This window comes from Bactrocera oleae, chromosome 6 (assembly GCF_042242935.1).
Source record: "Bactrocera oleae isolate idBacOlea1 chromosome 6, idBacOlea1, whole genome shotgun sequence".
NCBI lineage: Eukaryota > Metazoa > Arthropoda > Insecta > Diptera > Tephritidae > Bactrocera > Bactrocera oleae.
The window spans coordinates 61,578,005-61,601,624 of record NC_091540.1 but is presented as its reverse complement, the minus strand read 5'-3'; the positions used below and the strand labels follow the sequence as shown (position 1 = coordinate 61,601,624).

Below are 23,620 nucleotides of genomic sequence, written 5' to 3'. Positions count from 1 at the left end.
AAAATTAATAACACACGCGAGACATCTTAACAGCACAAGCCTACATATCTCACACACACACACACACCCATATATATGTATATATTATATATGTACAATTATATGTATATGCTTACATACAGATTAAGTTCTTGTGTATGTGTTTGTGCCTGTATGCGTGCCGTTGTTAATTTGGAAAATGTTTTAAAATGACATGTTTCGAAAGTCTCAACAATTTATGTTCATTTTAAATTGAATTCCAAATTTATTGCTGCAATTTCGTTGTCGTGAAGAGAATAATGGCGCAAATGGCTACAATAACAACAGCAATAAGCGGGAAAAACAAAGCTGAAAATAAGAGCAATAACTTCAATGGGGGGGCTTTCAAAGTACCAGACGCGATGAGAAATCGTAAGTTTCTTATATAAGTATATTTTGTGTGTGTCTAAATATGTGTTACATACATAGTGCGATGCAACATTAGAGTATGTGCGCTTTATAAAAGCCAGGTAAACAGCAGGTGGTAAGAAGTTGGCGCAAATACACACGCATAAAAACAAAAACAAAAAAAAAAAACATTTTAACTTTGGCAGCATTGAGGCTATGATAACCTTTACGGTGTATTTCTTATAAATCAGTTTGTATGGCAGCTTTAAGCTATATTGGTGCCATCTGAACAATTTACTCGGGAGCTATAGCGCAGCTTTGGACTATACTCTATGTCCAATTTTTATGAAGATACCTTGTCAAATAAAAAAGCTTTTCATACAAGAACATGATTTAATTCACTCAGTTTGTATGAAAGCTACATGCTATAGTGGTCTGATATCGGCGATTCCGACACATGAGTAGCACCTTTGAGCGGAAGGTACCTGTTTTTCATTTTTCATTTCATTTCAGATCAATATCTCGAAAACTGAGGCACTACTTCTAGAGGCAGGTTGACGATTATGGCCATTCATTCTCAAAGTTTTAATAATTTATATAAATTATTTATACTATAAAAAAAGTATGAAAATAATTAAGAAAACGCTCTGCTAACCTCATGTTATATTCCACGATAAGCATTTGATAAAATAAAATATTTGTGCACAAGTATGCCACGGCGTATGAGTTACTTTGACTTGTTTAAATGCGTCCGACTGAGGCTATAAATATTTTATGGCTATTAAAATGCCACAATTGAACGATTGCCGAATTTCGGCTGTAGATTAAATTAAATGTTATTTAGTTATGCCGTCATTTAGTTATTGAGGCGATATTTCTTAGACAACTGCCGTCATATATATTTAATGCTGGGCGATTAAATAGTTATGTAATCGTTAAAAAATGATTTATGATTATTTTGGAATTTCTGAAATGCCGTTATTTATATATTTTATTAAATTGCCGTATAATTCAATTCAATTTCAAATTGTCGGCATAAATCAAATGTGATTAATACTAAAAATGCTATTTAAGAAGATTTAGTTGCTTATTAGTATATATTATATATAGGAAGGATGAGATAATTGAAAGGTATTAAAGCACTAAGTGAAGTATTAAAGGCATACATAAACATTCATGCAATTATGAAAATGTAGCCGGCAGCATTTCACTTTTTGGATAAAAAATTTAAAGGTTAAAAGAAAAGGAAATAAATTTGAGGTTATGCATATATTATGATTTCATATATATATATATATGTATATATTATATATTTATCAAAAACTATAGATCTTTGTGTTTTGATAATAAAAGTATTAATATTTTGTAAATATATTTTATTTTTGAGCAGATAAATATCTAAATATAGGTCCTTGTGCTTTCGTATATAAATTAAAAAAATAATATTTTTTTTAATAATATTAATATTAATATATTATTTTAAATTTTATTAATTTAAATTATCTTTGTATATAAATTTAAAAAATTATGTTTTTTAAAGTAATATTATTAAAAAATTTATTGGTGACTCATATCTCAAGTAGGACTCATTTTAAAAACCTTTTTTTTTGCCAGCGAAATATCTATAATTTTGATAAGAAAATGCTTCCCATAAATTTTTTTCAGGCTGCCTAAAACTCGCTTTTATTTTATGATTTTTGAGGCAATAGATGATGTTACCTTTAAATTCTTTGAAAAATGCTTAAAATTCTACAATATTGAAATTATGAATTTATTGTTTGAACTTTCTTTCTACCTGAAGCTTTTAATAGATGGCGCTGCTGTATAAAAATACTTATTTTACCGATTTATTTTTAAATCAATTAAATTTTTAACTTCTCAACCTTACTGAGCTATTAATTATCACTTCTTAAATCTTCGAAAAAATTTGATAAATCTGAAGACTTTGGAACATTACATTTATATATTTATATTTAGTTGTATCTAAAGCTTATACTAGATGGCGCTGCGTAAAATTACTTATTTGTTTACGATATGTTTTTAATACCTTTTTTATTTTAGATAAACTTTTTACTACAAAATTTTAATGTAAAACACATCTTTAAACTTTAATTAAGAGAAAAGTATCAAAAATGTGCAAAAAATAAATTTAGTTGAGTCTCAAGTAAAAAAGATGGTCTTATTTACACCTAAGATGACTTTTTGAATTAAGACAGATTATTAATTGATCGCAGAAGACCTTTTTTTATTAATTTTGCTTTCTTTTCCATATTATTTCCATCAAAAGCACACACTAGATGTCGCCATAACATTAATTTAGTTACTTATTTATATTTTGCAGACAAAATATGGTATTATTGCTAAGAACCAAAAGAAAAAAAAATACCTATATATATCGAGAAATATATATGTTTTCTAATTTCAAAAAAAAAATATTTTTTTTAAAGAATGTCAAAAGAGTTTAGTGAAAGATAACGAAATGATAAACCATATAAAATATTTTGACCATAATTACAATGTTACATACAATTTTTTTGATTGAAGGAGCAGTCAAAGGTGTAGCACACGTCTTCAAAGTTACAAAAAATTTTATCGTACTCATTGTTGTAAAGTTCACTAATATCCATTATTCCTAACCTAAACCTTCTAGCAACATAATATCAAGTAACAAAAAGACTAGGTCATGACAAGTTTGTTGACATCCTTTCCTATTTAACGACCTTCCAAAAAATATTATCCAAGGTCACTGACTTTAACCCATATAACCAACGTGTAGAAAGCATTATTATCCTACTCAGCGCCTTTTTTTTATTGTTGCCGTACATTTTTCTTTTCATGCAACTAAAAATAGCAGCATGCCACAGACGGCATGACGACACAATGGCACCAGGGCAACACACGAATAGTCGTACAGCCGAATAAGCTGAGAAGTCTTATGGCAAAATGTAAACCAAACGATTACCGACAAATATTATTTGAATGAGCGCGTGAATGGCAAGTAAACCGTAAACATGAAAATACTTATAACACAACCGCTTGTGGCAACGCAAAGGATATGCTTAACAGCCTGTTGCGGCGACATTACGTTGGCAGGCAGTAAATACATGCGAGAAAAGGTCAAACAACTCGAAAAGGTTTACATGCAACGCTTTTTTAAGAAAAACTTAAGAAACTCAAAACACCAGCTGCCACCAGCAATGAATGAACGAGACAGGACGCAAGGACTAAGTGTATAACTGCTAAAGGCAACTCAATAAGAAGCGAATCATTTACGGGCGGACTAGACGGCAAGCAGACGTTGTGGATGTGAGCACCCTAAAGATATAGAGAGAGACATTTTATGTGGAACAAGGGGGAATGTGTGCGTAAAAAGAGGCAGGAAAAGCAAAAAAAATACAACAAAAAGAAAAAAAAATAAAAAAGTTGTAGCAAAATTTTCTGAGACACACGGACATAATGCAAATAGTACAAGGAACCGTAGCAACAATCATAAGCCCAACGACTGCTGAATGGCCAGAAAAAAGGTGATATAAAATATAATAAGTTGAAGAAGGCACAAGATCCGGCAAGGGACGATAAAAGCGCACGCAACGCAAAAACAACGAAGGCTGCTTAGCAAAAGGGATCTGCTGAGAAGCTGCAAGGAAGTTGATGACTCGTGGTTGTGGCGGAATTGAGTAATTGTGTTGTTGTTGTTTGAGAAGCAGTGTGTGTTTCGCCTGCAGGAGTAAAAGGTAAGGCAACGCTAAACGTTTTATAACGTAGTAATATACTCAAGCGTGCTTATTGTGCAATATCAATGAAGGCGACGACGACGACGACGACACGCAGGGGCTGTTGTCGGTCACACAAGGATATGTACGCCCGGATTATACAATGTCACAGCGTAAATGAGCGGCAAAGCGCAAAAGGACATTTATAGAAGCAACAAGCAAGATTGCTTACAGCACGACGTAGCTGCGTGGCGCAACTTGAGTGGGCACTTGGCCGGCGCCAGAAGGCAGCTTACAACCGCAATGCTTGTTTAGCGCAAAAAATGCGGAAATAAAAAGTTTTCGGAAGAAAAAGCCGAAGGATAAGAATATGCACACACGCGTGAATATACAAAGCAAAAGTGGAAGTAGAAGTTTAAGGGACATATTCAAGCGGCATGCCGCAGAGGGTGAGCGCAAAGTTCATTTAATATTTTTTCTTCACAAAAAACAAAAACCGAAACACAAATGAAAAGGGTTAAAGCGCAGTCTTCGTGCAAAACAGGCGAGCGCTGGGCAACTAAGTGCTTAATTTTTTTTTTTTGTATTTTAGTTGTACACTTCACTTTTTTGCACGCGCGGCAAGAAGGGAGCATGAAAGGGTCATAAAAGGGTCGACGATTATATTAAGTGGACACTTTTCGCACTTCAACGCCCAGCATTTACAAGTAAGAAAAGTTGCCAATTGTCAGTCAGCAGCCGACGGCAGCCAGCAGGCAGCAGCTAGACGACTGCGACGACCATGCGCAGCATGATGCGGAACTTTTGTTGTTTAGCGCGCTTTGTGGGCCCGACTGTGAATGGATGCATGCCAGACATTGAGCGTGACCTTGACACAGAAGTGTCAGTGTTAGTTAACCAGCGGGTGTTGTTAGCGCGTGTTGTTTGAGATGGACGTTGGAGAATATAAAAAAAAGCAGAGGCAACAAGCAAACTACAAAAATATAAAAGTCATAAACAAGCGGCAAAGCAACAGCGAGGATTTCATACAATTCATTGACTACCGTTTTCGACGTAAGTATGTATGTATGTTTGTAAGCGTGTGTTGGATGGCGCAGACCTTGGCCCTGAACTTGAGCGCGCGCAAATGATTGCTGCTACTAGTAGCGGCACAAGCAAAAGTAACGGTATGTGATGGCTTACGAAAAAAGAAGAAACGAACAACATATTGTGCATATGCTTGTGTGTTATTGTTGCGCCTCAGGGCATTGCGGTGTACGTTGTAGCTGCTGTGTTGCTGTGTGGTATTCGCTAGGACCGGCAGCCAGTCAGCCGACTGAACGACTAAACGGCGCGCAATGTGCTTTCGGTAGGCAACGCTTGCGATTTAGGCACGCGTTTTTGCTGTAAAACATTGTTGTTGTTGTTATTGTTATTGCCTATAATGCTCACAAGTCGATTTTGTTTTCAATGTCTTAGTTTTGGTTACTGCTTTTTTATTTCTCGCACACGCATACACAGAGTAGCAACAACAAACCCCAAATCGGTTTGACCCAGATAATCAAGGCAACTGGCAGCCGGCTGCTCAGCAACGCCGCCGGTGCTACAAACCATTGTGATGACAGCTTGGCAAAACAAAATCAACACCAAAGTCAAAACCAAAAATAAAAAGAAAAACCATAATAACTAAGGTGATTTTTTAAGCGCGCCACAAAAAAGTTTCCACGGACAACGGCACTTCAGCGCTGTAGCATGGCCACGCCACAGCAGCGATTGGCGTCGGGCATTTCAATGTGGCATTATGTAAGCTAGACGGACACCAAGCGCCACAATACCAACTGTGCCACAGAGGCGTTGGCTGCCGTGGCGCATATTGGTCTTTTTACATTGCCTGTGATTGTTGGCTGGCTAACTGTCTGGCCGATTGCCGGATCTGGCTGGGTTTGGCATTTGGTGGACATTTGTGGGTATAACGTGACCGAATCACTCATGCCAAACGTTGTGTGACTCGGCGTGGCCGGTGATTTGCTAAAGAGCCAACAACAACAACAAAATGTGTAGTGTTTCTGGTACAACGGCATAAACATACGATTGTACGGCCGCGCGCATGCATGTACGTATGTATCAATGAATGCGCTGGCAGCAAACTGCGTTGCGCATTGAGATCACAACAACGCCACATGCCAACGCTGGCAAGCGCGTGCACATACACACACACATACGTGCACGTAAATGACGCGTGCGTCTGGCATGTAGGCAACCAACAGCCAAACGACCAACATGGTGTGCTGGCAGCCACAGCGAGACGAGCCTCCAAAAGCTGAACGAACATTGAAATGCGGTTGAACCGTGCCATTGGAACGCGCGTTGTTGTCGCTTTGCAATGAACGACGCGCAATAGAAGGGGCAGGTGTCAGTTGCATGACTGCCAGGGACAGACACAACGCGCCGTTAGTGCGGTATCTGTTGCTGTCAAGACGCTGACAGTGAGGTGCGCACGCACATGCACTCACCACACACACACACACATACATATACACGCAACAAGCAGTGTGGCAGCCTATTTTTGTTGTTTTTGTTATTGCTATGGTGTTATTAACGCACACGTAATGGCATGCGTCAAGGCCAAAAAGTCTCAATTATGCCGCTTAGCAATGCGCCTTTGGGTGATGCATGTCGCGGCGACACGGCGCATCGTTTGTTTCAAGTGCCGCATTTTGTTGTCGTTTTGTGCAGAGACAAAGACAGAGACAGAGTGAGACAGGCGTCGCGCTGACTGTCATGCAAACAAATTGACTATTTGAACGCGCGCGCTCGCCTTAGCATATGCACCTCATATGTGTGCGTGAAAGTGTGTGCGCGCGCGACATGACGTAAAACATCAAATGACTTCACGACAACAAAGCAGTGCGCGTAGCAGTATGCATGACAAAAACAAAATCAGAAAAAAAGCGTAGTACAAAAAACAGCAACAGACCGGTCAATGAATGAATGGAACGGTGGCAGCAAATCGTAAAAGCTGATATGTCAAACGGTTTAGCTTTAGTGCCAGTACGCGCCTCGCGGTGCTTATACAACAACAATAGCAATGTGCTGTTGCAGTTCTACAGCATTGTGTAGCTGGTTGCTGCGACAAATACAGTGACCAGTGCAGTCGACACGCACATAAACGCATGCAGGCAACCAATGTGCAACATCAACAGGCATATTGAGTGGTGGCACGGTGCTTTCGATTTTTTTGCTGCTGCCACTTAGTAGCCGTTTGTTGGTCAATTGCCGTGTGCCGCTAATTGGTTGTGCGTTGCGTTGTAGCTATGAGGAAATTGTAAAGATTGTGTAATCGCTTTGTAACTGTCAAACAGTCTATGACGCGCAGTTGGTGAGCGAACGCATTAGGGGTGTTCTAGTTTTTTAAATTTACAATTTCGAAAAAAATTGAACTTTATTACTCTTGAAAATAGATTAATACTCTAAATGAGAATATTAGGGTGATCCTTTTTTTTATAGAAAGTTTGATAATGATCAAAATATTTGTTGCTTTATATTTTTGAAAAATTTTTGTTGTAATTTTTTTTATATGTAAAAATTCAAAATTGATAGATGTTAATAAAAAAAAAATTGGTCAAAAATTGAGAAAGCCAGATTAATCTGCTATGGACAAAACTTCATTTTTATATATGTTGATATAAGATTTAATAATAATCACTAGGCGTATGGAAAATTTGAGATATTCGATGAAGTATACAAAATATTCGCACATTTTATAAAATTATTGTAAATAATTTCACCCACTTCTTCTTGCTTCTATTTTGCTAATAAACTAAATCGAAAATAGAACCATTCTAATATATTTAGAAAAGTATTTATTTAAGTTCACATTTAGATACACACTTCTAGATAAATATAAAGCAAACATTATTTAAAAAAGATGTTATAATAAAAAAAAATCATAAAGAATAGAGCAGCCCTAATGTAAAATAATATTTACATTTAGATAGACACTCATAGAAAAATAAAAATCCAATATTGCTCAACAATTAGAAATTTTAATAAAATTAAACAATTAGAACAACCCTTATATATAAAAAATTATTTTTACCTATTTACATTGTATACAACTCGTAAAAAATATTGATCAAATAGTGCTAAAAAATAAAACAAAATTAAAGGATATCAAAAAATTTAACCCATCTGATTTATAAGGAAAAACTTCATTAATATGTGTTTACAATTGGAAGCGTACTCGTCGATTAATATAAATTAAATATTGCCCAAAAGAACAAGTATTTTTCATATAATTTAAAAAGTAGAACCGCCCTAATAAATTAAAAATTATACATATATATTTTTATTTATATACTCAATAAGATAAAATCTTAGAACCGGCCTAATGTATTTGAAAAATATTCGTATCTATTTTAATTTTATATACATAAATATAAAAAAAAATAAAGCTAAAACATATAACAAAATGAAGTGCAGATTTGAGAACAACCCTAACGTATTCAAAAATTTACTTATATCTATTTACATTTAGATACGTACTTGTAGATAAAAATAAACACACTCAAAGCTTGTTAAATATGTTATGCTTAATAGCTAGATGCGTGCGACACCTTACGAATGTCTTTAAGCGGCAACAACTGACAGACTGGCTGACATGAATGTGAAGCTTTGTGGTCAATTAGAAATACATCGACAGCGATTAGTCACGCGCAATCAGTCACTTAACCAATCACTGAAGCGCATAGAGGCTTAAGCCAGTTAGACACGACAGTTTTATTCGATTTTTTTCAAACAACTTTGAATTTAAGTGTTGTTGACGTGAGTGTGGCGTGTATGTGCGGCAAGCAGCAGGTGGTTTTAGAAGAGTTTTTTAAGTAGTTACCTATAATGGTTGTAATACTTGATTTTATGTGGCGATTTATGTAGAACTTTGAGTGGAGAATTTATTGTTTAATTAGCAACTGTTATATTGATTTAGTTTTTTATTTTTCTTTAATTATTATAAGTTCTTAGCAATTCTTTGGTTAAACATTTTTAGATTTCTCGAAGGATTTAAGATTTAGGCTACCAATTGTCAATAACCTTTAGTTTTTGCATTTATAACCCCAAGTCACCTAGAGAACTTTATTATTATTAATAAAGCAATGCGCCTAAGTGTATGCTAAAAATTTGAAAATTTATGCAAATATACATCACAAATCGTGAAGGTTTTGTTGTAATATATAAGTACTCAAAAAGTACATACATCTGGCATCTAGTATAGAACCACCACTTAAAAGAAGTGCTAGCTTTCCGCAAAATATTCACTATGAACTTTATTTGACTACCGTGCAACAAGTTGTCAGCACAAAATTCACTGCAACCGTTATTTGTAAGCCAATAAAGTACCAACACTTTGATGACACGCTGATAGAGCCAATGGCAGCAGCTACTAACAACAACAAAAACAATTTACAAACTAGAGTTTCCAAGTGCAACATTGCCAAACTCCATTGGCTGCCACTAAACATTCGCGAGCATGTAAGTATGTGTTGCAAATGGAATATGAAAATTCCGCGTGTGCGAATGCTGTTGCACCTCTTTGTTTTTTTTTTGGTTTTTGTTTTCGACGCCAGTTAGACCAACAATCGATAAGCAAACACGTAGTGAGGATGCACAGCAGTTGGACAACAGTGCATTGGCTATGCGATGTGGCATGCTACATGGCACGCGCTTACAGACCAGCGCTGAAAACTGGAGCAAAGTGTCAGTGTTTTTTTATTGAAAAAAAGCAATATTGAGGTTATGTGCGCGTGCAACCTAAGTTTACAATCCGGCAATTGATCCTTTGCTTTGTTGTTGTCTACTACACAACTCTACTATGTGGGCGCTGTGCAAGACAACTGCATAAGTGTACAAGTACACCAGTCATCCAGCATGGCATACAGTTAGTCGGTTATTCGGCTAGTTGAATGTCACGTTGCCCTAGTATTCCTGGTTGGTGGCTGTAAAAAGCATAGAGCATTTGCTAGTTTTATTGAAATTTCATTTTCACTCGTACAACAAATAATAACGGTCTATATTACCAGTTGAAGTTGCAGCTTGGAATGCTTGAAATGCTGGAGTCAGTGGTGAACTTGAAATGCAGCCAAAATTGTAACTTTATCTTATTGTCAACTCGCTATGGCTACACACATACATACAAGGACGTTTAAGAAACTTTACAGTTAGCGGATTTGTCTGCCTGCTGGAGGCTGCTGTCTTCAGGCAACATTAGAAACTTTCGCTATTCACTCGCTGTGGCACTCGTAGTCATAAAAACAATGCACGTAGCGTTCGCGCATAAAAATATGCAAATGACTGAAGACGAGTGCTGCTGTGTCAAGGTGGCGTTAACTACGCCTGTACGGAACTGTAATATCCTTCACAGGTGCATTTCTTATAGCATAAAAAGGTATAAAAAGATCTTAATCTTAATTTTGATCAGCCAGATGGTATGTCAGCTATACTTGTATGCTATAGTGGTGCGATCTCAACAATTTACATAAAAAGTTGATCTCATAAAATGTAAAAAAAAGGTCCTTGACCTAACAGTAAACAAAGGTTGTGGACTTGGCTAAATGTAAACAAAGGGCTCAATGACCTCATAAAATGTAAAGTAAGGAGTCATTCGCCTTATATTATAAAAAAGGGGACACTTACCCCATAAAAAAAACGTCAAAACGTATACAAAACGGTCATTGACAATATATAAAGGTTATTGACAATGGTTTTGGACTTGGCTAAATGTAACCAAAGGGTCATTGATCTTATTAAGCATAAACAAAGAGGGGACTGACTTCGGCAAAATGAAAACAAAAGGTCATTGACCTCATAATGTAAACAAAGGTAAACTTGATCTCGTAAAATGTAAACAAAAGGGTAATTGACCTCTTAAAGTCTAAACAAAGTTGCAAATGTTCTTTTTTCCAAGAAAGTGCTTATTACACGGAAACGCCTATATCGGACCACTATACGATATTGCTGCCATATAAAGTGTTCGGTCAAAATCAAATTCTTGAATGTACTTAATGTATATTGTCAAAATCATCAATTCATTTAGACTTCAAAAAATGGTGAAAAAAATCCTACATAAAGGTAAGTTGACGACTATTTACAACCCCACCTCCAGCTGATGCAACTTATTGAAAGCAACAACAGCTATTTTACCCACGAAGCTTATGTAAAAGACTGTAGTTATTTCTACACAAAAGACTCAGAGTGAAATCAGGGTCATTGAGCAACAGTTGTGCAATCATAACCCAAGTTCGTCGTTCGGCTGGTGTGGCAATCAAAGAAAACGCAAAGTAGCAAAACATAACTGTGCACTTACATATCAAAAGCGACCCAAATCCAAATAAGATTTGCCCTTGAAACTAATAAAACCAGACGATAAAAACATTTCCGTGTTCGACTTGGGTCAAAGTCAGCCAACAAAGAGTGTCAAAGCCATATAACAGACAAAGGGGACAAAAGGAGGGGTAATGCGGAAAAGAAAAAAATTTTCAACACATACATGTTATACAGCGAGTGACGCGCTCCACGTCTGGCCACTTCTGGCAGACGTCAACAGCACATTTACACAAAAGCAACATGCCCGGCCATGCCATGCCACAGACACCGGCAGCAGATGCAAACGGCTTGCCAAGGGTTCATATTACAGCCACAAAGTGAATACATCACGTGCGGAATTGTAGCAATGTTTTCCCAGCACCCGACTAACACTGTTGGGAATACCCACGCGCAATCTACCAAGGAGACTACGAACAGAGCAGCAGTCGTCAGCAACCGGCAAGTGGTAGCTGGCAACCGACAGCCGGCAAAACATGCAGAGCATAGCCAAGCTGCGACCATAATAAAAGCGACCGTCAACCGTCAGCCAAGAGGGTTGTTGGCTTCCGCAAAGATTTGTCTGCTGCCGCTTGCTGAACGAATGAGCATTTTGCTCCAACGAAAGAATAGTCAAACAACACCATTCACCAGACAGCTGGCAACCGGCAGGCAACAAAGCAGTTAAAATGTATGTGAGGTAACTAAGAAGCAGCTATCTTCTGTCTACGTTGCCAAGTAGCCCCTCCAGTCAGTCGAGTCGAACGGTGTATGTAGCGTGCAGTGTCAATGAAAAGTGCGGCGGCGACGACGATAACGTGCGTTGAGCCGGCGTTGACAATGGCGATGTGGCAATATAGTACGAGTAAGTATGTGGCGCGCACAAGTGACCCTTGAGGCAACCGCTTACGGTTTGTTGGCGACCGTAGTGCTCATATTAATCGACATGAAGCTGCTTTAACGTCAAAGCGTTTGGATTCTTTTGTGCTTCACGGCAAATGTTCAGGTTGTTGTTGCTGCTTGGGGAACCCTCATAGAGCTGCGTGAGCGCACATTTGCTTTTGCCCTCGTCTTGGCTTTCGTCAGCGCCGCCGCCGGGTCTACATTAGGACGACTTGCAACTTTGCCTTTATTAATTTTAATTTTTTGCTTTTTTTTTGTTGTGGTTGTATCCAATTCTATCAATTTTATCGTCTGCGAAATCAACACAAACCGTCTTCAGTGGCATTGACAATGTCGCCGGCGCTATTGGTGTGCTCGTGCTGTTCAGTGTCCACGTGATGCGTGTAATACGCTTTGTCTTCCGCTCAATTGCCTTCGCTTGCGGTGTGAATGTGCGTGTCAACGCCATACTACAAGCTATGACTTGGCAGTTGTCCGTCCGCAAAAGGGATTTGTTCGCTTCTTTATGGGGGAACGGCAAATCAAAGCGCCCAAGGTACAAGTACATTAGTGGATGTGTGGAAGTGGTAAGTGGTAAGTGAAAAGAGTTGTCGTGCAGTTAAATGGTGGAACACCTAGTGCCCAGACAAATCGTCTGCTGTTGGTCTGTAGCGCCTTTCGTTTATGTAGTTAGGAGGACTGACATTAGCCTTAGTAGCCGTAAAGATATAGAATAAAAACGGCAATGCGCAAAATACGCGACCAGCAAGTGAAGTGGCGGAGTTTGAGTGTTCCGCCACAAGAACGACTCAAGTACACTGATAAACGAGGTGGTATTTCTACCTACCTGTTGTAAGCTAGACATACAGTGTGGAACTATGGGTTCTAAGTGAACAAAATGTGGTTGCAAATTTATTGTTCTATTATTTACATAGAAACAAATTAATACTGGGAAAAATTTCCAACAAAACTATCGATTATAGTGTATTTAAGAGTTTTAAGTTATCGATAAACAAAAATTATCGATAACATCGTAGGCTTTTATCGATTATTGTTTTAGAAATTTGGCAGAAATTGATTAATAAAGAGGATATTTTACAACGAGAAGATACAACCAGCAAAACTATCGATAAATAAGTATTCGATATGTTCGATGCTTTGTGGAAACTATACATAATATTATTCACAGTTGAAAATGATCGATAAACAATAAAGTACCAGTAACATCATATAAATTTAACGATACTTGTTTTATAATTTCAGCAGAAATATATTTGTGAAGAGAAAGTTGTCCAACAGAAGCTACAACCAGCAAAACTATCGATAATAATATATTGGTTATGTTCGCTTGCTGATGGAAAATTAGCGATAGTATTATTTAGAATTGAAAACTATCGATAAACAATCAAATATTGATACCATCACACATATTTATATATTTTACACATTTGTGTTTATTAATACTGATAACTGTGCTAATTAGGTTATTTAAAAAAATATTGAGAGTATAGAAAACTAACGCAAAACCAAAAAATAACGATAAAATCAGATATAATTATCGACTTAACACTTTTTTGGTTGTTTAAGAAACTACAATATTTACATTATAAAAAACTCATAATATCATATTGTTGGAAGATGAAGAAATAAACTCGCATTTAGAAAACGGATTTTTGGATCAAAAATATTTACATTTCATAAATGACATGATTGCCTCATATTGGGAAGGTTTATTATTTTGATTAAGCCAGCACTTTTCACCAGGAAATTTGTATTCCGATGGGAATTTAAATTAATAAGGTTCTTTTTTTTGAAATTGAATAGAAAATATTCCCTCTTTTTATGGGAAACCTTCTAAAACAAATACTCGTTTAAAATTTATTTGCTAATAATTGAAATAAAAACACTGTAAAAACGACATCCCACCACCAAGGAGGTTTATTTGCACTTTCCGCCTTTGAATATGGCAACGCTGGGAACAGCGCATACCGCATTGAGACATCAACCGGCAGCAAACGAGCACGCGCTTCGCAAGCCTTAAACCAGATGGAGACCGTACACAAGGCAATGGAAAGCTGGGCCAAAGACAGTATGCACGTACATGCAACATACCAACAAACTTGTGTAGCGGTATGTAAGCGGAGTAAGTGGAGCAAGTGAATGTGGCAAGACCGGCACACAACTGGGTGAATGGGCGACCAGGGTAATGGGCATTAAATGGCGCTGTCGAGCGCGATGGCGATGACGATGGCTATGGCAACCAGCAGCTACAACGCCATCGTATGTGCCACAGAAAAACAATTTGTAAGCGTCAGGTGGCGGCATTTCTTTGACACAAAGAAAACGCGCACACGGCAATGAGTGTGGGAATGAATGAATGAAAGATTGCAACGGTGGTACGGTGGACTTGCCGCAATGCTGATGTTGATGATAGCTAAAACGACGCACGAACGCCGGCAACGCGCACTCCTAAGGGGAAATAAAAAGTAGGGAAAATAGAGACGAAAATAAAAACAAAAAAAAAACGTTCTTGCTCAGCGCTCGCACAAATCAAGTCCAATGGTGACGCATTGCCAACTGTCGTCGGTCTGGCGTCTGACATGCATTTGCGAACAAGTAACTCATACCTGCCGCGCGGTCTATAACTTTGCGCGCACACACATGCCGTTGCGCCGCAGATTGCTTGGACGATTGGTGGGTTCACTGATTGTTTTGTCGTTACACTCATTGTTGTTGTTACGCTGTTTATTTTTTCCCCAAGCAAAATGTCGCAGCGCGCAACGACATTGCAGATTTAATGCCGCGACGTTAAACCCCAAAGGCGTTAGCGCGGAAAGATTGCGACGCGGCGCCATGTACAGAGATTACGGTAAGTTGGCATGTGGCGCGCGTGTGAGGTGAACGATGGGCACAAGGCGCGCATATGTATCTATGTGTGTCTGTACAAAAATGTGTAAATAAAAGCGTGTGAGCTAAAGCATGTGGGATATAAAACGAAAACTCAAGTAAGTTGTTTGGGAGTTAGGTGGATAGACCACCACTTGCCACAAGCGAGTGCCAAATGCAGCAGGTGAGCGAGGTGTGTACATACGAGTACGCATAAGCACACATACACACGCAGACAAATATATGCTTTGTCATTTCGATGCCTTGCGTTGGTTGGAGCTTTCTAGCGGCAACTTACCTACGTTTATATGTACAAGTATGTATGTATATGTGTAGATATGTATGTGAGTGCAACAAAAATCAAATTGTTTTGTTATGCTGACATCTACATATAGCTCGCCCGGCTTTGGTTGATGAATTGCCAGCTATGCGCCTGAGAGCAGACGCACGCCAGACGCCTTGCCAGACAGACAAATCGAAATGGTAGTTGAACTTTTCTTGTCATCGCACTTAAAGTTGTCGTTGTTGTCTTTGTTTTCGTAGTTGCAGTCGGAGGTGTAGAATAAAAGTTTATTGTCGCCGTCGTTGTAGCAATGACAATGATTGTTGTGCGTTTGACGTCGTTGCCTTGACATTGCCATTGTCATTGCCACCATCGAAGCAATGCTGTCACATGCATACATATATACGAGTATATATAATCTTTATTGCACGGCACCCGCACGTCTATGCATAGCAATGGAATTGGCAGCTGGCAACCGGCAACCGCAACTTCAAGTTGTTGCTGTCATTTTAGCTATGCGGTAGTTAAGCATTTGATACACGATATCATTAAACGTGAGCAAATACATGCATGTATCTATATACATACATAGACATACATATTTATATATCATGTGCCTCAGCTTGTGTGCGCACATTTTTGTTTTCCATAACAATGATTTTGGCATTTCATTATCGACTTGCCACACAAGTCAACAATAGGCAATGTCATCATTAGTCGTCGTAAACAGTCCGCTATGGCGGAGCAGTTTCCGTGTCATGTGGCAAGCAGTTGTTGCTGATATAGAATACAGAAATCTAGAATGCCTCTATCTTGTTGTGCTTATGTAAGGTTAAGATAGACTTCTGCTCCATTGCTTGACTTTCTTTAAAGACAAGATGGTTCTCTTAGATTTTACGAACAAATTCAAAACACGAACTTGTTTGATGACCTCTCAGGAAGACTTTATGCTGTGTACATTACCGATTGCTCAGTGGAAACTTGATTGATGACTTGTTAGGAAGATCTTATATTGTCTAATTTAATTGGTCAATAGAAACTGATACCTTATAAGTCCTTTCTCAGCATGGTATGTTGAAAGCTTAGCCTTCTAATGTTTTCTTACTTCTCTCTCTCTATTTTTGCTAATACCACTATCGATTTACTTTTGAACTTTATATGACCTCTGGAATCTGTTATAAAATCTCTTAAAAAAAATTAGTAAAAAAACAAGTAAGGAAGGGCTAAGTTCGGATGTAACCGAACATTTTATACTCTCGCAAAGTCAAATAGTATACTCGTTTGAGATTTCTTTGTGGATTGGCTGATATTTTCGGTAGAAGGTCAACTATAGGCACTGGGGTCCACATATTTAGTACTTAGGGGCTTAAACAGTTTTGGTTCGATTTAGACAATTTTTGGCCACAAGGTGGCATACTTTAATCGCATTATTCACGCAAAGTTTTATCCCGATACAGTCATTGTTGCCTGATTTGCATAGTGGAAAGTGAAATAATCAGATGGAATTTAAAATGGTGTTATATGGAAAGTAGGCGTGGTTGTAGTCCGATTTCGCCCATTTTTGCACTGTGACATAGAAACATGAAAAGAACGTTATGCACCGAATTTGGTTGAAATCGGTTAAGCAGATCTCAAGATATGGGTTTTCACCTAAAAGTGGGCTGTGCCACGCCCACTGTCTAATTTTGAACGCGGTTCCTATAAACTCATTTCATACCATCCCAGAGATAAAATTTAATGACTCTGGCGTGTTTAGTGCTTGATTTATCGCGCTTTTAGAAGTTTTTAACAGTACCGTTATATGGGGAGTGGGCGGAGTTGCCACCCGATTTCAACTATTTTCACACCGTCAATAGAAGTGCTAAAAATATTTGCTTCCAGTGAATTTTGTTATTATAGCATTAGCGGTTTAGGAGATATGCACATTAAACCTATTAGAGGCGGGACCACGCCCACTTTTTAAAAAAAAATTTTAACTGCAGATGCCCCTCCCTAATGTGATCCTGTGTACAAAATAACAGTCTTGTATCTTATTGCGGAGCTTAGTTATGGCAAGTTATTTGTTTTTGATTAATGGCGTTTTGTGGGCGTGGCAGTGGTCCGATTACGCCCATCTGCAATACCAACCGTCTCACGGTACTATGAAACATGTCTACCAAGTTTCATAAAGATATCTCAATTTTTACTCAAGTTAGAGCTTGCACGGACGGACGGACGGACAGACGGACAGACGGACGGACGGACAGACGGACGGACGGACAGACAGTCACCCGGATTTCAACTCGTCTCTTCATCCTGATCATTTATATATATATAACCCTATATCTCACTCGATTAGTTTTAGGTGATACAAACAACCGTTAGGTGAACAAAACTATTATACTCTGTAGCAACAGGTTGCGAGAGTATAAAAAAACTCTAGGTAAGATACTAGAAAGCTCAGTTAGAGTCCTAGCCCATTTTTTTTGAAATTTGATAGCGAAAAAGCTGTAGTAAAAAATGTTAATCGCAATATAGTCAAAACGTACCAAAAAAAGTTCGCGCGCAAACCGCGTTGGGCCTATCAATAAAAACATTTTAAAATAAATACTTATTATTATAATGACAAGTGGAGTAGACTTTAGGAGTAGTATAAACAAAAATCGAACCAATTAAGAGAGCAAATCTCAGTTTTGACATTTAGCGTTCAGCCCTTATGATAAGTTCGAATTTTGTATTCATATTTCGATAAATATTCAAGAATATCTCCGTAGAAGCATTTTTAGAAATTCTAATTATTTTTAAAGTTAGAGTCATTTCAGTGTTGTGGCAACTTGGTCGGCTTAGTCAGAACGGATCTAACAATAGACAGCTGATGGAGTTTTAAATGTACTTTTTCGAAGTTTTCGTTAAAAAGTCTAAAATTCTTAGCAACCAAAATAAAAAAAAATTGATTTAAATAAATTGATTGAATAAATTTTTATTTTATGTTCGGAACAACTTAAAAACGTAGTGAAAAAAAAATTGTTAATTTTTTAAATTGCCCCCAATCTGCGAGAAAATATTTCTTTTAAGTTATTTGCGCTATAAAAAAGTTTATAGGCATTGAGAGTCTACAAAATTGTTTAAATTTTTAGATAAGCAGAAAAGCAAGCGCGTGTGTGGAAATCGTGTCATGGTGGATACGCCCTGTTTTTCTCCACTACTTCAACAGTGTGTATCCTTTTTAAATATATTTTTATTGCTTTTACATTTTTTGTAAACCCTTGAAGTAGTGATAAAAATAAATGATATTAAAAATGTCAATTTTTTTCTTGTGTCAAAAGGTGACCGAAAATCATTACACTAAACTAAAATTTATCATTAGATTACGTCAAATAATTAAAAACTCATATAGAATACTAACAGAGGACACTTACCCCAGTTGTTGGCGTTCCATTGCCAGTTGCGGTACGCGCTTTACCGCGTCCACGTTTTTCCGCACGAATCGGTTGACCATCGGCACCGTAGATAATCTAGAAATAGAGAAATAAATATATGAATACATTAAAATAAATGCAATGCTCATCTTCCGAAAATCTGAGTAATAATAATTACAATGTTTTAATTATGGCATAACTAAATAAACCAAAAGTTGCTATAATTTATGAACTTAAACAAAGACTGAACTCAACATTATTTATAATTTTTAACGGTTTGCGTCTCAGCTGCTAGAAAATGTATATTCACCGCCTAAAGTTTTGAATTGTTTCCAAACGCATCAACTGTTCACACTTAGGTGAAAAAAAAACTCCCCTAAATATTATTAAATGCTGGAAATATGCAAACGGTTTAGAAATCTGCTTTTATAATTCTTTATAGCAACTGTTCATATATGCAGACGAGATATATCGACGACACAAACCATGAAAAATGCTAAGGTAAAGCAATGACACAAACCTACTGTAATACTTAGCGAGGACACATTCTATATTCATTTCTTTCGTTCAAGTAGTGAAAATCGATGCTGTATTCATTTTCCAACTGTTCTTAGATGGAAGTGGGAAAAGAATGTGATTCTCAAAAATTAAAAAGCTATTCATAATAGCTAAATGTGATGCTTAATGTAACAAATATTTGATTTCATTATTTTTATTACAACAAAAACAGCAATTTCACATAACCGAAACCGCAATAAATTGAAAGAGTTAACGTGGAAATTAACAAATTAAGGTATGGATGAAACATCAAAGATTCACAAGAGTCTTGGTTAGATTTTTCTGTTCGGCTATAATAAACTCATAAAATTTTTAACAGAAATCTCTGGTAGCGCGCTCCGGTAATTAACCAATAATTTAACCGAGAGTTAGCTTCCACAATGTTATGCCAATTAGTGGAGTATTAACACTTATATTTGATAACAGAGCAAATTACTCTAAAAGTAAAGTATTTTATTAGTTTCTTCAGATAACTGAAATCGGGAATTGCTATATTCACTATAGATAAGAGTGAAATTATTGGCAGATTTGGTTATTTATGGCAGAAAGTTTCCAAATATCAATGAACTAGCTTTTGTCTCGATGATTTTTTTTTAGGTTTTCAGTGATCCATTACATAGAAGAATCAGTTACAAGATAGGTAGGCGTGTTTATTACCCGATTTCGACTATTTTCTCATTGAAGTGTTTCTAGCTGCAGGAAAATAGTATCTTCAATTTGGTAAATAGGGCCACTTCCAGTGCCACAAAATAGAATAATGGCTCTCGATGCACTTTTGAGTAATGTTATTTTGTGGGCGTGGGATTGGTTCAATTTCGTCCAATGCATAATCCACTTACGTTTATTTCCAAGAAGCATATTTACCTAGTTTCTGAAGGATATCGCAATTATAATTTGGCCAATTCCCAGCTTGCAACATATGTTGCATGAACTAACCGTCGAAAGTACAGATAGACATCTGAATATCAAATTAGTTTTTTTTCATTCTGTTAGACATACATACTTTTTTATCACTCTGGATTATATTATACTATTGCAATTGACAGTTATGTGAGCTACACTATGCTGCAAGCAACATGTTCCTTGACTATAAAAAAGTAAATTGCTTCGGCTGTTTGTATGAAAACGTGATATGATACAATAACAATATTATTTTTGGGGAAGTTTTCATAGGAGAACTTAATTTTATCGGTTAGTTTGTATGGCAGCTATACGCTATAGTGATTCGATCTGAAATTTTTTTTGGGAGATTGTAGCGTTGCGGCTGATAATATTCAATGCCAAATTTCGTGATCTCGCTTAGTAAAAAAGTTTTCCGTAAAAGGAGTTAATTTTTCAGAGAAAAAAACGTGGGCAAAATTTCAAAAATTAAGGAAATAGTTAGCGTATTTACCTACAGGCAGAAGGTCCGACAGACGGACAGAAAGACAGACACGGCTACATCGACTCAGCTCGTAACGCTGATCATTTATATATAAGTACATTTTATAAGGTCTCAATCGTTTCGTTTTGGATGTAAACAAACTTCGTTGCAAACTTAATATATCCTGATCAGCGTTAAATAATTAATATCATATAAAATTATATAACGAAATTAATTTTAAATCGTTTTCAAGTTGGACACACATGTAAATGCCTGAACTTATTATAGCTTTCACATGAACTGGCACTTAATACTTTTCCTTTCTTTTACCTAGTTTTTTACATTCTACATATATGTATGTAAGTACATTACATATGTGTGTATGTATGTATATGTATATTTACAGAAATGCATTTCTTGAGGCACATTTGCACCATATGTGCACACGCATTGCCCTTAACATGGAAACGGACTCCGATTGCCGTTATACCCGAACGAACGAGCGTTGCGCCTGTCAAGACATACGTTTTGCATGTAAAAATAGCCGACGCCGACGCCGTCATCCGTCAACCTTTGGTCGCCAACTACAGCTAACCGCATGTACGCGCACAGCCCCCAAAGTCAAAGTGGCGATTGCTTTCTACAAATAATTAGCCGACAGTTAAACGCGCAGATATGCGTCGTAGCTTCGCAGGAGTGCCACAAGAATGTGCAACACCAGCCGTCAACGGTGCAAGCAGCCTCATAAAAATGGGCATAAACAGATGAAGGCGCTACTGCATCGGAAGCAACGGCTTGGCGACTGGTTGGGTGGCGGTAGAGGTGGTTGCCTGGCTGAGAGGCATGTTGGGAATGCCACCACTTTGAATGTCAACATTTTTGGTGGATGCAACGACGGAGTGGGTAAGCGGATTGTTGATATGACCCTGACAGCAAGTATGCATATGTACGTGCGTGCATATGTAACGCGTGCACTTGGAGGCGCAAAGCAATGAGTTTGTGCCACAAATGCTATGTGGCACCCGCTACATGGACCACCGCCAACAAACGTTCATTTCATTGTTGTTGTTGTTGCAGCAGGCGCGCACTGTTGCTGTGTTAATGGCTCTGCTGTCGCGGGCTATACATAGACCCGTTCGGTGTGGCAGCAATTAAAAGCGACACGAAATGCATGCAGCCGCCGGCAAGGCGTTGCTGTGCGCCCGAGCGCTATGCAGCATTGCAGCCTGGAGTGGAGTTGGAGATATTGGTTGGCACGCGTGCGCACATATGCCGCGGCGCGCCACTGGCACAGCAATACATCCCCGCCAGACTGTGTTGCATGCACCGGATGAAAATATAATTCACTTAATGCGCCATTTGTTATTGTTTTGTTGCTGTTGTTGTTGTTGTGGTTGTTGGCATCGCTTTGAGTAATCGTTTGGCGGCAGATGCATGAATGCGTCTTAGTATGTGTATGTGTAAATGGTGGTATGAGGACGCAAGTGTAGTTGTGGCGGCATGTTAACCGTTAAAGCGGAGTAAAAGTGGAAAATCATGTCAGAAAAGAGTAAAAAAATATATGTTAAACGAAAACAGATTTTTAGTAGCAAAAAGGAAATACGCGGAGCGTTGAGTCCGCAACTTGGGCCAGTTGTTGCTAAGTCCATGATGTGAAGAGTTCTTACTTTTTAGTGGCACGTACATACATATGTAACGAAGTATGTATAAGCAAATATATAAATATACATACCTCGAAGCAATAATATATATTTACATATGTATAGCATATATGTATGTGCCCTTATCTACTTATATATCTACATATATTCAAGAGTACTCAAAGCATGTGCACGAAATATACAGAAAGATGCTCTCAACTGTTTTATATAAACACATATCTACAAATAAATATATATATCTATATTATAGTGGAGCTTTTGGCTTATCCTGGGGGTAAAATCTGTAGATTATAAGAAAAGAAAATTTTTGGCAAAAACATTTTTTTTTATTTAACTCGAAAATTTACTTTAAAACTAATTTTTTTCGTCCAAAAATTTTCCTCTAGGTGTTAGAAAAAAAAATTTTTTTTGGCCAAAAATTTTATTTTTTTTAAATCTACAGATTTTACCCCCCGCCTAAGCCAAAAAAAAATTTTTTTCGCTCCACCCTAATACATATACATATATATATTCATATATCTTCCTTGCCACATCATACTGCTGCTGACTTTCGGAAGCAATTATTTTAATGTCGCAGCCCCCCAATGGCGTGTGGAGGATTTGTTTGTCAACCAACACATGTGCGCACATACTTTGAAGAATATACATATACATACATATATACATATATATTATATATATACAAATACATACCAAAAATTCCTGTAGTACCTTTGGCAACCGGCGCATTTGTTGTTGCAACGTCAAAATGTCTGCTTTCTGTTGCATTCATGCTGTTGTTGTCATCTTTTTCTTAGCATTTCTGTGTATTTTGTGAGTTTTCGAATTTGAACTCGCTTAACGAAAAGCGTTTTAATGTATTTTTGAGCTGCTCTATTTTTAGTTACCCCCAATGAATTACAAAAGGGCACTCTAGTGCAATACCAAATGTTTGTTGCAAGCAAGGTAAGCTGACTGCACATATACATACACATATTTATATACTAATAATTCTTCTGCTTAAGCATTTCAATACAAGTACATATGTGCAGCTTAGTTTTTCTAGTTGAAATTTTCACGAAACTATTTTTTTTCGGCTATTTATAAGTGGCATGGGCGGAGCTTTGTCGTACTCTAAATCCATTTACATATAGTGGATATAGTGCTTCTACATACTTAGTTATATTCATGAAACCTGA

General features: G+C 37.3%; 1 protein-coding gene across 5 annotated transcripts in view; it reads right to left on the bottom strand.

Moving 5' to 3' along the window:
* Positions 1 to 23,620, bottom strand: part of Tet (Ten-Eleven Translocation (TET) family protein) — a 280,426-nt gene that overhangs the window by 195,857 nt on the left and 60,949 nt on the right. For all 5 annotated transcript variants that reach the window (XM_036364829.2, XM_036364831.2, XM_014235861.3 and 2 more), the window contains one exon: positions 18,861 to 18,956. In XM_036364829.2, the coding sequence (XP_036220722.2) occupies positions 18,861 to 18,956 (96 nt within the window). The remainder of the gene's footprint in view (positions 1 to 18,860; positions 18,957 to 23,620) is intronic.